The 18,319-nt window shown below is 45.1% G+C and overlaps 1 protein-coding gene across 1 annotated transcript; it reads right to left on the reverse strand.

Annotated features, from left to right (window-relative positions):
- Window positions 1–3,046: 3,046 nt before the first annotated feature.
- Window positions 3,047–15,297, reverse strand: LOC130028166 (exosome component 10-like). The gene is given in 4 exon segments (XM_056118875.1): window positions 3,047–4,812; window positions 4,815–5,312; window positions 5,315–5,788; window positions 15,285–15,297. Coding segments are annotated over 4 exon segments (2,751 nt in total).
- Between the last annotated feature and the right edge of the window lie 3,022 nt (window positions 15,298–18,319).

Raw genomic sequence — 18,319 nt, forward strand, 5'->3', positions numbered from 1 at the left:
ATGAGGAGCGACCTCTAATGAAGATGTTCAAAAACAATCAGAGAATGTATGTGGTTAGAAGAAGAGATAGAACCACATAAACTGTATGTGTTTTTTTATTCTATACTTTATTACAGTGTTTTATTTCTGTATTCCTGAACCAATAAGAACATGCAGTTCAGCTGAAGCAGTTGTAAGATGTTTGTTTTATATGTAAATGACCCTGGTTTACTCACTGGCGTTACATATGGTCTCTGGAACACCACCAGGAGTATCCCTGAATACAGTCAGGAGTAAACCCTGAGCACGCTGGGAGTAACCACCCCCACTGCACCCCAAAATGCAATAACCAATCTTCGTACCGCTCTGGTAAGGAAAACACATCTTGTCTGTATATTCTTATTAAAAGGGATCCTAATGGTGCTTGTACAATTATTTTTACCCAGAATTAGTTTTTTTTACAGAACCTCTATTTTTATACAAAAATGTTTGTAACGTGCTCAGACTTCTTAACATCTCTTAGAAATACATCAAATTTATAAATTTATTTGGAGAAACCCAATCCCCTTCATTTAAGTTTCCCTTTGCTGGGCAGTAAATGACCTGATTCCGTGCTTCTAGGCCTACCGTAGGCTGCTGAGAGCAGCCATCTCCCAGCCCAGCTCCTGTGAGCAACAGTCAGCGCTGTGGGTCCAAAGAGCAAGCTGGACTGAGCACTGGCCCCATCTGAAGAACATGTTCTTCTGTAAAGTTTCTGAATTTTCTCGAAGAGTCACTGTGCATTAAGTAAGTCTATCAGGGGATAAGACTACCAGGGGATACCAGCAATGCAAAGGATGGAGAAAGTTACTGGATTCTCACCCCCATGTTTTCAACTAAATGCTGAGTGAAATGCAGACCCTGAATAACGATTGTGTGGCTAGAGGAACAGTGCCTCACAGGGAGAGACAGGAGGGAGGTGATAGAGAGGGTTGGGCCCAATGTTAACAAGATCCTCTGGGGGCCCTACAGTGGGTAAGAGCATTTGCCTTGCACAAGGCACACCTGGGTTTGATTCCCAGCATCCCATATGTTCCCCAAAGCACCTCCGGGAGGAATTCCTGTGTACACAGTCAGGAGTAACCCCTGGCTTGTGCAAAAAACAGGAGCTTTTCCTCTAGAGAAGAGTGGACAGGGTTATATGGCCAAATGTTGGAGAAGCAGATGAGAGGTGGATGCTGGGTGTGTATCAAACAACTGGCTGTGTATCAAATTGAGAAGGGAAAAGTCTGTACCTGGTTCTTTCAGTCACCAGATACCCTGTGGCTGGCTAAGGGGAGGACTGGCCGCTGAACCTCTTGGCTCTGGAGTTCTAGCCTAAGGAGCTGGAATGTGGGACATGATGGTAACCGAACATGCACTACTTGTGCCAGAGTTTCCTCTCTGTGTTGCGGGGAATCCAGGGGATGTGTGTTCGACCCACACCTGAAAACATCCCTGGGATTCTGGAAACATCTGGAAATAATCACTGTATTCTGGCTGCCTCTAGTCAGAGCTATAGCAGGTTCCTTAAAATTTTTCTTCTGATAACTCCCCTCCCCATTTTCTTCTCTTTTTATTTTTTTTAATTTTTATTTATTTATTAAATTTTTTTTGGATTCTTGGGGTCAGTCCAGCAATGCTCAGGGGTTACTCCTGGCTCTGCACTCAGGAATTACTTCTGGCAGTACTCAGGGAACCATAGGGGATGCCAGGGATCAAATCCAGGTCGGCCACGTGCAAGGCAAATGCCCAAGCTATGGCTCCAGCCTTCCTTTTTTCCTTTTCTGTTTTGAGTTATACCCAGCTTTGCTCAGGGCTTAATCCTCTCGGTCTCAGAGATCATTCCTTGAAGTGCTGGAGGACCACAAATAGTGCTGGGGATTGAATCTAGTTCAGCCGTGGGCAAAGTAGATGCCTTACCTGCTGTACCAGTTGTCTGGCCTTCACCACCACCTTCACTCAATATGTTTTGGGGTATTTTGTTTTTACTCTTTGGCCACACTTGGCAGTGTTACTCTTGGTTCTGTGATCAGGGGTCACTCCTGCAGTGCTTGGGCACCATGGGGTGCCAGAAATTGAACCACCCAGGTCTGACTTAGGCAAGGCAAGCTTTTCCAAAAAAACTTATTTTATAAAGTAGTTCACAATTTCTTATTACATTTAATATTCAAACACCAGTCCCATCATCATTACATCTTCCCATCATCATATTTTGATGATCTTCCCATCATCCCATCCTGAACCCCAATCCCTGCCCCAAAGCAGAACAAAAATAATCTAATATTTCACTCTAAGGTTTTTAAGGCAAGCTTCAACTACCACTCTAGTCCCTCTATCCGATAAGTTTTTATGCAACTTGAGTAATATGTATATACAATTCAAGTATAGAGGTGTACATGAATATGCATATGTATACAATTCAAACATTTCCAGATAATAATCACAAATAATTTGGAATGGGTACATCCAGTGGTGCTCAGGGATTATTCCTAGATCTGTGCTGGGCACTAATCTAACAGTGCTCAGGAACCATACGGTGCCACGGATCAACACTCAATTTTCCTCCATGTAAAGCATCAATACACTAATCTCGAGAACTAAGAAATGTATTTTAAAACAGTTTTTTATTAAATTTGCTGTAGGAAGGAGAGTTGAGCCGTACCTGGCTATGCTTAGGGCTTGCTCCTGTCTTTGTGCTTGGGAATCACTCCTTAAGGTATTCGTGGAACCAAAATACAAGAACTGTCCCTGATGTACCGACTCTCTGATCCTAAAACAATTTTTTTTAAAGATTTTTGGAGTGAAGCAATAGTACAGCAACTAAGGGATTTGCCTTGTCCCCACAGCCAGCCCCAGTTTGATCCACAGCACGCCACATGGTCCCTCAAGCGTGCCCGGTGAAATTCCTGAGTACAGACCCAGGCATAAATGCTGAGTACCGCTGGATATAACCCAAAAACAAACAAGAAAAACAAATGCAAAAAGATTCTTTACCACCACCTATTCAAATATGTGACCGCACATGGGGTCACAAGCTCCAGTTTAGTTATTCTTTTTCCCAGTAACAATTATTTCTAACAGTGTTAAAATTGGGATGGTATACAAAACCATCCCAAGGCCCTTGTCTCCCGGTCCCGGGAAGACCCCAGAAGTCTGGCGGACGCGGTCTCCTGGGCCAGTTGCATCTGAACCCTCTGTCCAACTCCCGGGGCACGAAGGACATGCTATTGTTTCCCGCGGTCTGTTTGAGTACTTTGGCTGCGAAGCATTTCTTGCCAGCCAGGATCTGCTTACCGGGGTCAAACTGGGAGGCCGCTTGGGACTTGCTGTTTCCAGCAAACGCCTGGACGTTTGGCTTGCGGTAGTCAAAGGAAGTAGAAGCTTTCTCCTGCGCCTCCCTGGGTTCCTTGGGCTTCTCAGCCAGTTTGGACCATTTCTTCTCTTTTTTCTGTTCAGGGGCTCTGGGGTCACTTGTTCTCTCTCTCTTCTTGGCAGCGTTTTCCAGGGCGATCTGCTGGCAGAGCGACAGAACCGGCTGGGCGGGGGTCTGCGACCCTTCCTTGGACTCGTCTTGGGCAGCTGTCGCCTGGGCTGCCCTCTTCCTGGCAGTGTCCTTAGAGTCCTTCTGTCCCTGCGCCTGGCTGGCCATCTCCCAGCGCTCGCTGATTTCATTGATGTTTGAGGAAGGGTCGGCCTTGGCTGCCTGGGAAATGTGGGCGTGGTGTTGGAGCGCCTGCGGAAGCATCCCGAATGGGTTCTCCAAGGACTGCATCACTGGCTGGACTTTCTTCTGGGCGTTGTCCTTTCCCTCTGCACTTGCCTCGTTAAACAAGGTGTCCGCGGCCGTGGCAACGAAGCAGCTGGTGGCCACCAGGGTCTTCTCTTCGTGCTGGGCTGGGAAGAGGCCAGCCTGCGTCTGGCCCGGGACGGGCTCATTGGTGGGGACGGCAGGGCAGTCACCAGACCAAGCGTGGGAGTGTTCTTGAGGTCCAACGAGAACATTTTCCAGGCTCTCGGGATGGGGCAGCAGTGCTCTCCTCCTCACTCCGGTGGCAACTTCCGACTGGCACAGAGGGGTTCCTCGCGCCTTCTGGATGAGAAGATGCAGCTCATGAAGTTGTTGCCATACCAGAGGCGGGACGGGGGTGCAGCAGGCAATGATGCCCTGGGGCTCCTCGGGCAGCTCTTCTGAGATCTTCAGCATCATGCGGTTGGGCAAGACATAGCAGCAGCTCTCATCCTCCCTCCTTGCCAGGTGATCCCTCCAGGCGAACAGCAGCCGGAAGGCTGTCAGCTGCTGTGCGTTAAGAGGCGTCTTCAGCTTCTCATACAGCTTCAGGTAGGACTCATCCGTGAAGAGCGGTTTGGCGAACTTCCGGAGGCAGATGTCCCTACTGCGCTGCCACACAACCCGGGCCTTCGAGGGCTGCTCGCTGGCAGCAGCCCACAGCTCCAGCCTCATGCAGTCGTAGATGTAGAGCAGGTAGTGGGTGTCCTCGCGGGCATAGTGGAGCATTTCCTCCAGCAAAGGGCGCACCCTCCAGTCGGCCAGCTGATACTGCTTGTTCGCCTGCACGTTGCAGTAGCGTTTCAGCAAGTGGTCCAGGGAGTGCCGGCCCAGCCGAAGAAGGCGCGCTGCCTGCTGCGTGTCGAACATGTTCACCACGTACAGCCCGAAGTCCTTCTGCAGCCATTCTATGTCGGAGTTAGCGCCGTGGAAGACCTTCACGATGGCAGGGTCTGTGAAGCTCTCGTTGAGGAGGTGCATGTCGCTGCGCAGCTCCAGCGTGTCGATGATGAAGTCTTCGGTGTGCTGGAAATCTGCATCAGGCAGGTCAGGCCCAGGAAGCTGCGGTAAAAGTGATGCTCCAAGTCCACCGCAAATTCCCAACAGGCCAGGAGCGTCGCGTTGAGTTGCACGAGTTGGTCCAGCGAGGTCACCAAGTGGCAGGCAGTGTCCTCCAGGGGCTTGTAGGCTTGGGGCTGCGGTTTCTGAAGCGCCCACTCTGGGGGCGTAAAGTGATCCAGTTCGTACTGATAGGGGTGTGCGAACAAGTCCTGCTCTACCTGCTGGGTCCGCTGCTGGTGGAGGAAGTGGACCAGGGCCGGTGGCACATCCGGGTCCTCTGATTGGTTCTTGGTGTGCTCCCGACTCTCCTTAGACAGCCCCCGAGGGAGAGGTTTCAGGGCGTTGGGCTTGATGAAGATCTTTGGAACAAATGGAGTGTTGGAATTGTTGATCTTCTCTCGGAATTTAAGCTGCGGTCAGATGATGTTCTTCACGTGAAGCAGCCGGAAGGGTTCCGATTTTGTTTTTTGCCCGATTCTCCTACCTTCCGGTTCCAGCTGGAAATGATCATTTGGCGGGCTTGTGATCCTATGGGGAGGACGGGCTGCTGATGCTTCTTCATGCCTGAAGCTTCATCCAGTAAAATGTCCACTCCGTCCAGAATAGCATCATTGGCGTCAACCAATAAATCAAATTTGTCTTCCAAGTCCGTCACTTTCCTGCAGTCCTTGATGTCGCTCTGACACACGTAGTACTGCATCATTCTGCTCATGCCCTCAAGTATTCTGTCTCCTTGAGTCTCACACAATGCTTGGAAGCCAGGAAAACTTTGGTAAAAATCATATTCTGGGCCAGACTGTGGCAGGCTCCCAGATGCCTTAATGACTGCCTCCACTGACCTGAGAGCAAACTTCATGAAGCTTTCGATGTCCGGGAAGCCAGGCAGCACCATCTCCTCCTCAGGCTGAGGAACGCTTGCAGCTGATGAGCCCTTGAGGCCTGGGAACTCGGAAATGGCCTGGGAGGTGCCATTTTTCCAGCCAGGATGGTCTCTTCTCCAAGATAGAATCCCAAGATAGAAGCCAAGAGTTAGAGCACTTGAAGTTAAGGCTGCTTATATAGGAGAGGTCAATTTGTGTTTGTTTTTGTTTCAGGGCCACACCCTACTGTGCCTCAGCATCTGCCAGGGGTAATCCTAGACACACAGGGTAGGGTGTGGCCGAACACACCCACACTACAGCAGCTGCTGTACCAATTGTGTGGTACCAATCTGGATGTGACGCTCTGTCACACATTTGGCTTCCTGATCAGGATGACTGCCCTCCAACGTCCTGATGGATCCATCACATCCTCCAGAACGGCAATGGAGAAGATTATCCATGACTTCTACTCAAATCTCTTCGATAGCCATGTCCACTTGCCGACATACCAAATTCCACAGGATGGATATGTCGTTCCCAACATTCTCCCTTCCGAAATCCAACACGCCATTTTTTCGGTAAAGAAAGAACCAGCACCCGGCCCAGACAAGGTCAGACCTGAACACCTGAAGAACCTGCCGTCAGTACTCATCAATACACTGGCTCGGCTCTTCACTCGCTACCTGTCTGAATGCAAGGTTCCGTCCCAATGGAAAACCAGCAGGACCGTACTACTGTTCAAGAAGGGAGACATCCATGACATTGGCAACTCTCGCCCGATCTGCCTATTCTCTCTCATCTACAAGTTGTTCACTCGAGTCATCCTAAATAGGATTGGCAGAACACTAGATGAAGGACAACCATGCGAGCAAGCCGGGTCCCACAAAGGATTCAGCACAATCGACCATATCCACACGGTAACCAAGCTCACTGAGGTTTCTCAGGAGTTCAAGATGCCGCTCTGTTTAACGTTCATTGATTTAAAGAAGGCCTTTGAGACGGGAGCGGTCATTGAAGCCCTAGCCAATCAGGGCATTCAAGCCCAATACATCAGGATCCTCTGTGAGCTGTATTGCGGATTCACTACCAGGATCTCACCATTCTACAAAGAAGTGATCATTGATGTCAAGAGAGGGGTGCGGCAGGGTGATACCATTTCACCAAAACTCTTCAGTGCCACCCTCGAGAACATCATGCGACGACTGGAATGGGAAGGAATGGGAGTGAAGATAGATGGTCAGCAACTACACCACCTCCGTTTTGCTGATGACATTGTTTTAATAACACCAAACATCAGCCAAGCGGCACAAATGCTGGCCGACTTTGACCGTGAGTGTGGAAAAGTAGGACTACAGCTGAATCTTACGAAGACAATGTTTATGAGAAACAGCCTCGTTCCTGACGCCCCATTCGCTCTCAATGGAATGACCATCTCCGAATGCAACAGCTATGTGTACCTAGGTCGAGAGGTCAACATGACAAATGACCTGGCACCAGAACTGCCCAGGAGGAAGAGCGGCTTGGAACGCCTTCAAGAACGTTGAAGAAATAGCTAAGAGGACGAAGAACCTCCGGTCTCCGGGCACATCTCTTTGATTCCACTGTTCTTCCTGCATTAACATATGCCTCAGAGACCTGGGCCCAATGCAAACAAGATAAGAACGCTATTCAGGTCTCCCAAAGAAGAATAGAAAGAGCTATGCTTGGAATATCACGTTTCACTCAAATGAGAGAACGAATCCAGAGTTCTGACATCCATCGACGATCAAGGATCAGGGACGCTGTCTCATTTACCAAGGTGTAGAAAATAAGATGGGCTGGTCACGTAATGAGATTTAAAGATGACCGTTGGACTAGAGCTGTTACTGATTGGATTCCACGGGATGTCAAAAGACCGCGTGGCCGCCCACCTACCAGATGGTCAGACATCTTTGTCAAGATCATGAACGATCGGTTTGAGGCCCTTCATGTTCCTGGAGCGAACAGATGCCATTGGGCTACACTAGCACGCGACAGGGACAAATGGAGACGTTACTGGCGCCCGCTCGAGCAAATCGACGACTAACGGGAAGTTAATTGATTAAGTGATTAAGTGATCATCAACAGGAGTGATCCCAGAGCACAGAACTAGGAGCATGCCCTAAGAACCTCTGGGTGTGATCCAAAGCAAAAAAAAAAAAAAAATCAAACATGAGCAGAGTGATAGTATAGTGAATAGCATGTTTTGTGGTACGAGGCTGACATGGTTTACCTGGTATAATCTCTGGCACCACAGATAGTCCCTCGATCACAGCAAGGAATGGCTTCTGAACACAAAGCCAGGAGAAGGTACTGAGCACTGCCAGTGTAGTCCAAAATCAAAACCAGAAACAGAAACCTAAACAAACAAAAAATAATTGTAAAATGTGAAAGCACTCTAAGAGCCCTGATATATATATATATATACATATATATATATATTCAAGAAAAGAATATCTGTCATATCTTTTATGATAAGGATACCCAGGAATGACTCAGGGATGATGCAGGGTAGCAGGGATAGAATCCAGATTGGCACCATGCAAGGCAAGTACCCTACCCACTCTACTATCGCATTGGTCCCATCTTTGATTTTCTTTTTACATTTCAGTTGCATAAATTCTTCATATACCTTGGGTATTAAACTGTGGTATATATGCAAATATTTTTCCCAACCAGTACAAAAGCAATAGTAAGAAAGCCTTTTTGCTTTCTTACTATTCTCTTTTGTTGTGGGCTGGAGCAATAGCACAGTAGGTAGGGCATTAGGCTTGAACACGGCCAACCCGGGTTCAATTCCTCCACCCCTCTCGGAGAGCACGGCAAGCTACCGAGAGTATCTCGCCCGCACAGCAAAGCCTGGTAAGCTACCTGTGATATATTCGATATGCCCAAAACTATAACAACAAATCTCACAATTTGTTTTGAGACGTTACTGGTGCCCACTCGAGCAACTCGATAAACAACAGGAGGACAGTGCTACCGTGCTACAGTGCTCTTTTGTTGTGTAAAGTCTTTAAAATTTGATGTAGAGGCAATTATTTGCTTTTTCTTTTATTTCCTTTTCTTCTTTTGGCTTTTAGGTCACATCCAGTGGTGTTCAGGGGCTACCCCTGAATCTGCACTCAGGAATTACTCCTGGCAGGCTTGGAATGCCAGGAATCAAACCTGAGTCAGTTTTATGCAAGGCAAACACCCTACCCACTGTTCTATTTCTCTGGCCCTCTTTCATTTTTCTTGCTATTGGGGTGAAGTCCTCCAAGACTTGGATGTCAAGAAATAAATAACTAAGATGTTTTCTATTTATTTTATGGCCACTGGTTCTTCGGATTCTGAAAATAGAGTTGAATTTGCCATGGGTAGTTGGTGTGGGCTAAGGTTCAATGGGCTCTGGTGGAGGATATTAGCATTTTTGTGATTGACAGGGTATGGTAACATTATGCTCCTAAAGTATATAAACATTTGCATTGTGCAAACCAGTGTTTCAGCTGTGACTTAAAAACAAAAACAAAAATCAAAGAAACCAATGAGGGGCTGGACCAGTAATACAGTGGGTCGGGCTTTTGCCTTGCACAATGCTGACCTGGGTTTGATTCCCAACATCCCATATGTCCCCTGATCCAATAGTAATTCCTCAGAGCACGAGCCAGGAGTAACCCCTATACATTGCCGGATGTGACCCAAAAGGGGGAAAAAAAGAAAAGAAAAAAGAACAATGAAATGAAAATATCATCAGTAAATCTGAATAAACATTTCCCAAATAAGATATACAGAATGACCAACAGGCCCCTGAAATATATACTCCTCATCATTTATTATGACAAAAACATAAACCAAGATAGGTATAAGTCAGCACCTCAAACCTGTTAGAGCTACTGCTTATAGTAGATCCAATAACACAATTTTGATATCTCCCCGATGAACAAAAATGTTATTATCCATCAGTATTTACTGTTGCATTCATTATTCACTATAGTTAACAGATGAAAGAAAATGGCATGCCCTTCCAGTGATCACTGTATGAAGAAAATGTGGCAGACTTTTGTAACTGTTAGACAAACCAGTTAGCACTGTAGCACTGTCCTCCCATTGTTCATCGATTTGCTTGAGGGGGCACAAGTAATGTCTACATTGTGAGACTTGTTGTGACTGTTTTTGGCATATCGAATATGCCACAGGGAGCTTGTCAAACTCTGCTGTGCAGGGGGGATACCCTCAGTAGCTTTCCGGGCTCTCTGAGAGGGGCAGAAAAATCAAACCCAGGTCAGCTGCATGCAAGGCAAATGCTCTACACCCTGTGGTATCACTCCAGCTCCTAATCTGTTGGGGGGGTGTGGAAGTGAAGGGGAAGGAGAGATAACTCAATGCACTGAGCTCAAGCTTTGCCTGTAGGAGACCCAGATAATTTTGTTTGTTCATTATGGGGCTACACCTCGATTCATTTATTTTGAAACCGAAGGTAAAAGTTTGTAATCCCCAACAAAACTGAAGAAATTGAAAGTAAATATGTGAAGTGACCTAACTAAAAAGAAAAATACATATATGGATGATATATATATATATATTATACGTAGATACATGTGTGTACATATATGCAATATAGCACTGTAGCACTGTCCTCCCATTGTTCATTGATTTGCGCAAGCAGACCCAGTAACATCTCACAACAAATTGTGAGACTTGTTGTTACTGTTTTTGTCATATTGAATACGTCAGGGGGAGCTTGACAGTCTTTGCCGAGTGGGCGAGATACTCTTGATAGCTTCCTGGTCTCTCCGAGAAGGGTGAAGGAATCAAACCCAGGTTGGCCATGTCAGCCGCGTGCAAGGCAAATGCCTTACCCACTGTGTTATCGCTCCTAAGGATGTAAAATTGAAGAACAACTGAAGCAAGCTGAAAGAACTGGACAATCAGGGGTCAAAGAGATAGTGCAGCAGATAAGGGCTTTTGTCTTGCACATGGCCCACCTGGGCCAATTGAATTGAATTGAGTTCAATTCTCAGCATCCCTTATGGTATCTGAGTACAACCAGGAGTAATTTTTGAGTGCAGAGAGAGGAATAATACTTGCATATCACCCGCATGGCCCAAAAACAATCAAACAAAAACTGTGGACAATCTTAATAGAGCTAAGTTCCCAGGAATGGAGAGATAGCTCAAAGGACTGAACTTATATCTTGCATGTGGAAGCTTGATCTCAATCTCAGGCATGACATGGTTCCCAGAGCATGGCCAAGAGAGAACCCCTATTATCTAGTGGTCTATGAGCATTGCTAAGTGTACCTCCCCTGAAAATAAAACCAAGAAACAACAGTGCAAAAACCCATTTCTTAGTAATTTATAGATCATAGCAAAGAATAAAATAGTTTAAGATTTGCACTATACAGGACTGTTAATCTTGTCACGTGTCCCTTTCATTTTTTGGGCACAATGATTCAGGGAACCGGAACTACACAATTGTCTCAGTGGCTCCGACTCTCTGATTAACCTACCTGAATGAAAAGCAGGTCCAGAGTAATTTCTAGGAACCGTGCCTCTCCAGTGAGAAATTCTATGATCACGGGGAATTTTACAGCCAGATGTAAACTTGCAGGGAACCAAGAATTTTTTTTTTAAATCTTTGGGTCACACCCAGCCATGCACAGGGGTTACTCCTGGCTCAACACTCAGGATTTAACCCTTGAGGTTCTCAGGGGACCATATGGGGTGCTGGGAATCGAACCCGGGTCGGCCGTGTGCAAGGCAAATGCCCTACCCGCTGTGCTATTTCCCCAGCCCCCCAGTTTCTCTTTCCTTCTGCACAGTACTGGAGACTAGAGACCACTGACCCGTTTGAAACCGGGTCCAAAGCCAGCATCACCGAGGAGAGATGACACCGCCCCAACCCATGCCCATATTCAGATTTGTTTTTTCCTCTGACAAAAATGGTATTAAGTGGCATTCAGAAATACAAGGGAGGATGATTAAGGTGCAAATGCATGTGAACATTGTTCCTAGTCTGCGTAGCTGGACTCGGGTTGGACCCTCTCCTTCTAAACCAGATAATCTCGGCATCCTCTTGACTCCTCCCTAGTTCCGCTCATCTTCTCCCTCCCAGCACCTCCCTGTCCCTTCCTGCCCCCTCCCTGCCCCTCCCCACCCCTCCCCACCCTTCCCTGCCTGCCCCTGCCCCCACTTCCTGCCTAGTGAAGAAGTCAGTAGTCTCTGCTGGGCGGGGCCTAATAGCCACAACCATCTAAGGTATATTATTTCACATTAGAGCTCTGCTGCTAGTTGACTTCGGCTACACTTGGCAGAGATCCTAATGCACAGACACAGACACACCTAGAGTCAACGGGCCAGGTAAACAGAGAGACAGCAAGATGTGGGTAAAGGAGGTTGGAGCCTGGAAGAGCCTCAGTTTCATTCACGGCTCCGGATTGCTGCTCCAAAGAGTATCTACTCTCAAATGGCTGGTGAGCCATGTCGGAGCACTGAGCTCCATCCTTGGTAATCCAGACTTAACCAGGGATGCTCTGGGAGTGTCCTGGATTAGAACTTGGTATACTTCTCTGAAAAAAAGGGGAAGTGACTTTTATTATAATTCCCAGTCCCTAAAGGAGTTTGTCCTACTAATTTACTTGAATTATTTCCTCTTCCTTTTGTGCGGGTCCACACCTGGTGGTGCTAAAGGGACCATACAGTGCTGGTATTCCCTATGCATGGAATCAATGAAGTCTTCTCTCCCACTCAACATTTGAGAGGCAGGGGATATTGGACCACATACGGTAGTACTCCAAGCTCTGCAGAGGATCAACCAGTCAGCTGCACACCAAATATGTACCGTTCCCTTGGTTCCTTTACTATCACAGGACTTTTCTAGTCTTGATAAAATGCCAGTTCCTACTCTCCCCTATGGACAGAAAAAATGGGTATTAGAGACTAGAGAAATAGTACCTTACCAGACGTAAGAGCTTGCTCACAGATGACCCTTGATCAATCTAAAATACTGCATGTGGTCCCTTAAACTCTACCAGGTGTGCTCCCTGAGCACAGAGCCAGGTGGGTTAGCCCTGAACAACATCTATTATGGCCAGCCCCTCCACTGCCCAACAATAAGAATGGGCTTTGGGATGGTGACGATAAAACCTGAAAGGTTCAAATTTTCCAGATGTGCTATTCTGAATGCACATGTGAACAGGTTTCACAATGTCTGCATGAGAAGTGGTTGTAGACAAGTAAGGAGAACTAGTTAATTCAAACTATTGGCTAGGTGTTCCTGTTTCCTCAGAATAACAAATTTGATCTTGGCCTAATCCAAGCATCTACCTGCTTACAGACACAGCTTAAATATGTTGTCCAAGGGAACCCAATCTTTATAGGGCACATTTTATATTACTGGGGTCTGGGGTGGTGTGAGGAGCAGTCACTCACAGCCAGTGAAACTCAACTCTGATGTGCCAGTTCACTGCTTGGGTCATACCCAGCAGTATAAGGAGTGTAGTCACCAGGGCTACACTGGCAATGTGGTTGAGATTTATTGAGAGGTAGGAATGGAGTCAGCTTGTCAACTTATTGGCCTGGTCACAGTAATTTTTTTTTTTTTTGAGAAATGGGCAGTTCTTGGGGCTTCTGGCTTTGTAGTCGCGGAATCATATGCAGTGCTGGGAATAAGACCTGAGTCTGCCACTAGTTAACCTCTGTATTATCTTTGACTGTTCACTCCACTCCATCCAAAGAAACTTAGTTTCAAGGGATAAAAACAGAAATCAAGCCAATATTTTAGATAATAAATGAGGAGATACATGAGGATATATTTATATCAGGGATCATAAGGAGGTTAAACTTCTGTAGGATTTTCAGCACAATCTTTGTATAAATTTATAAGCACACAAATGAATAGATGGGGCCAGGAAGACACTCAAAGGGCTGGAGCATATGCTGTACCCTAAGAAGCCTAAGGCTTTGACTCTGGTACCAATGGCCAATGTACACCAGAGCAACATTCAGGGAGCAGTGCCAAACCCTGCACAATGACCAAATTCAAAGAAGAGTTAAAATAATAATGCTGGCTTTATTGCTTATTGAGGACAAGATGGAGCCAGGGCAAGGACTTAATATCCCCAGTGTGAGATACAATAATTTTTCAGAAATTTTCTTCTATGAATTTTTTTTTATCATTCCATTAGCCATTTAATGGTAACAAGCAAAATAGCACCCTAGCACTGTCCTCCAGTTGTTCATTGATTTGCTCGAGTGGGTACCAGTAATGTCTCCATTGTGAGATTTGTTGTTACTGTTTTTGGCATATCAAATATGCCACAGGGAGCTTGCCAGGCTCTGCTGTGTGGGTGGGATACTCTCAGTAGCTTGAGGGGCTCTCTGAGAGGGACAGAGGAATCGAACCTGGGTCGGCCATATGAAAGCTAAACACCCTACCTGCTGTGCTATCACCAATCACACAACAAACTATATAAAATCAATAATTATGAGCCTGCTACTGGGAGTGGCTTCAGTGGTGGGTAGGACAATGGAGACAAAGGTGAACAGAAGGTGACAGTGGTGGAGGGACTGGTATTGGAATAGTGAATGCCTCTAATAAATCTTCACAAACAACTTTATGAACTATCGTGTTTAAATAAAGTGGAGAGCCTGGGAGGAAATTGAGTTAGGGACCGTTTAGATCTGGAGAAAATGACAACCAGAGAATCCGTAGCAACAGGAAAGACAATGAAGAAATCTGCTTGTACAAAGATGTTGGAGCAAAGGGTGCTCCATCTGCTAGAAAATGGACAGAAAGGAGAGCTGCTAGCTGAGATGCTAAGCCATCCCAGAGCTGAAGGAAGGTCCCAGAAAAGGAGTAGGAGTTGTACTAGAGAGGATCAAGAAGAGACCAGAGATGTAGAGGGTGTGTGAGAACAGACAGATAGATCAGAGGGCTGGATGGCATGCTTTGCATGAGGAGGCCCAGGGCACAGCTTGGTCACCTGAGCACTGCTTGGCGTGATTCCCATGCACAGAGATGAGAATAGCCCCTAACACCTCCGGGTGGCCCAAAAGAAAAAGGAAAAACTTGAAAGCTTAAGGGCATCGGAGAGGAGATGCAAGGTTGGAAGTAGGAGAATATTCAAGTGTCCTAAAAAGGAGTTGGAAGGCTTGGCTTGAGTCAGTGTTGGTGACTACAAATGACGTGTTCTTTTGGAACGAGGATGTACCAAGTTCTGAACTTAATCCCTAGCACAGCATGTTGTGCTCCTTGAAGAAAATTTTAGAATCTTTAGAAAATATTGAGAGAAGAGAGAAATTGAGCAAGCTCTCTTATGCAGAATAAAGGTTAGAAATAAGATCCTTAACTTGATCTCATCAGAAACCAAAAACTTCATTAAATTATAGAACACAAAGTATGAGGGCGAGGTTCTATTTTATGTTTCTATAACCTAGAGACACATTCAGAGGCATCATGCCTTATAATGTTCAGTTACTGACATAGAATAAACCTGAAGAAAGTGTGCTTTATCTTAACCATCAGAAGAATGTGTGCTATAACCGTGGAGAAATTCAGGTAATTTGTTACCTTACCTAAATTGCCCATGGTCATAGAACACATTGTTTTTAAATGTCTGAGAAGGAAGGCATGGATATTTTTACTCAATGGGTAATAAAATTAAATCACTGGCACTTAAAAATTGTTTTTTGAAAATAGAACCCCTTCCCAAGGATACTTCCCTCCCCAGAAGAAGCATGATATGATTAATTTTTCAGTAACTATAATATTCAAGAATTAAAATCCATTTTGCATTATGGGGCGGTCATCCCCATTGTTTCTTTGGCTAACCTAAAGTGTGTTTTTCACTAGAAAAGATTGGGTGACATTTCAGGGTAAATTTCTATAACCTTTAATATTATTGTCCTTTGCATTGGTAACACAGTCAATGATTCTATCCATTCAGGCACTGCAAGATATCTGACTATCAAAAATCTGACTAACATCTTTCAATGTATTCTCAATATATTTTTTCTTTACCTCAAAAGAAAGCAAGGATGGAAGGAAGAAAAAGAAGGTATCATTGCAAGAAGCAAAATCAGAAGAATCAGGGAGACAAACGAAGAGTCTATTGAATAATTCCGGTGTGATGATTGATCCCTGAACAAGTGGTGGGAGGTGATAAAAGTGTGTAAGTTCTATGGACCAGAGAGAGAGTGCAGCTAGGAAGGCTTTTGCTTTGCAGGTGGTCTACTGCAGGTACCCCATGTGATGCCCTGAGCCTACCAGGAGTGATCCTTGAGTACAGAACCATGAGTGAGCCCTAAGTACTGCCAGTGTGGCATGAAAAAACAGGAATAAATTAATCTTTAAAAAGTGTGCAAAAAATGAATAAAATATACTTAAATTTTAATCTTAAGAGGAAAAATAAAAAACTGCCACTATTTGTGTTTCACTACACCTCACAAGTGCCATCTTTTGGGAAAGTACTAGAGAGAAACCTGTAGATCACATGAAAATAATGCCCTCCAGACTCTTGAGATAACTTCCGCAATCCCATAACTAGCACGATTACAGTGAGCAATTGGAAAAGTCCAGAGTTTCAAATTAGAGCTAACCCCTCTCCCTTGTCTCCTATCTAAAATCCAACTCACTGGCTTCCTTAGCAAGAATACAATCATAGACTCATTTTTGTTAGAAGCGTTTCCTGATTGAAAAATCGATGGTGTATTTCCAGCAGTCCTCTCCTACTCTTGCCAGTTTCCTGCTACTTAATATTCCTCCCCCGAACCTCCCTTTCTCTAATGAAGTCTCACCAAACTAGGCCACTGGGATAGTGGAACCAGCCTATATTTTAAAATCTGAATTGAGTTGATTTGTTTATACCAGTCACCAGTTTATTACCTCCATGTTATCTGGGTAAAGATTCAGTTTCAGTTTTGTTGATTTTCTTAATTATTTCTTTGCTGGTAATGGCTTTCTTTGGGGGGAAGGCTGTAAATCCAAACTCTTGCCTGCACAGGCAAGGCAAATTCTGCTACAGCTGCTACATCCCAAGCCCTCCACTCATTTCTGATTTTCAATTTTACTGATTCTACTACAATTTTGATTTTCTTCTTCTACTTTTAGGTTTATCTGCTCTTATCTTTAGTTTCCTTTATTTAAAAAAAATTGTTTGGGAATGCACAACAGTGGTCGGGTGCTACTCCTGAGTCAGTGCTCAGAGGTCGTTACTGATTTTGCTGGGGAACCTTATGCAGTGTTAGAAATCAAACAGAGACCTCCTACTTACATAGTATGCACTCTAGTCCATAAAGCTATCTCTTCAGCCCCTTGTTTCCCCCATGTTTTTCACTCCATAAGGGAGGATCTTATATTATTAAATCCAGAACTCTTATCCCTTTGCACATTTAATACTTCCAATTTTCTTTTCTTTTTCTTATTTTTTTTTCTTTTTGGATCAGACTCAGTGATGCTCAGAGGTTACTCCTGGCTCATGCACTCAGGAATTACTCCTAGCAGCGCTTGGGGAATCATGTGGAATACCGAGGATTGAACCCAGATTTGCCATCTGCTAAGCAAACACCGTCCCCACTGTACTATAACTCCGGCACCTTTAATTTTTTTTAGAATACTGTGTCCTCCTAATACCCAAGGACAATAGAAATGAGGACTAAGAGGACTGGTTCATAGTTGGAAACTTTCCGCAGGTTAGGAGTAGGTGCGGGTGGATAGAGAAGTGATCACTGTGACAATGATAGCTGGAAATTCCAACACTCTGAACAAGAACTGAGTGCTGAAAGGAAAAAAGAATGCGGGAGTGATAGGGAGAGAGAGAGATAGAGAAAGAGGGAGAGACAGAGACAGAGACAGAGACAGGACAAAGAAAATGAGAGAGACCTATAGAGAAAAAGAAAAGTGTCTGCCATTGAGGAAAGTTGGATGGGAAAGAGGGTGGTGTCAGGGAAACTAGGTAGTGGGAAATGTACACTGGTGAAAGGATTGGTGTTGGAACACTGTATGTCTGAAACCCAATAATGAGCAAATTTGTAACTGTATCTTGTGTTCTCCTGTTGTTCATTATTTTTGCTCAAGTGGGCCCAGTAACATCTCCATATTTTTGAGACCTGTTGTTACAGTGTTTGGCATATTGAATACATCACGGGTAGCTTACCAGGCTTTGCTGCTTGCCAGGCTTTGCGGCGTGTGGGCGAGATACTCTCGGCAGCTTGTCGGGCTCTCCGAGAGGGGCGGAGGAATAGAACCCGGCTCGGCCAGTCTGGCTGTGAGCACGGCAAATGCCCTACAACTGTGTATCTTGTGATGATTCAATAAATATATTAATTAGTTAATTGGATTTCCATATATATCACATAGGATACTCTGGGACTTGACGCTAAAAAATGAATAGTGGGAATGTGAGAGAATATAAATTTAGAAACATATGAGTATAATAAAATTATAAAATAATAAAAAAATTAAAAAATAACCTGTGTCCTTTTTGGAAATTTCATTTTCATTTTAAAAGTACTTAAAGATTTCCAGATACAGGGACTGGCGACATGATACATGAAGGAAGGTTTCATACTCAATGGATTTGAATCCCCAGCACTACAAATGGTCACCCAAG

Source organism: Sorex fumeus, unplaced genomic scaffold, assembly GCF_029834395.1.
Source record: "Sorex fumeus unplaced genomic scaffold, SorFum_2.1 ptg000039l, whole genome shotgun sequence".
Lineage (NCBI taxonomy): Eukaryota > Metazoa > Chordata > Mammalia > Eulipotyphla > Soricidae > Sorex > Sorex fumeus.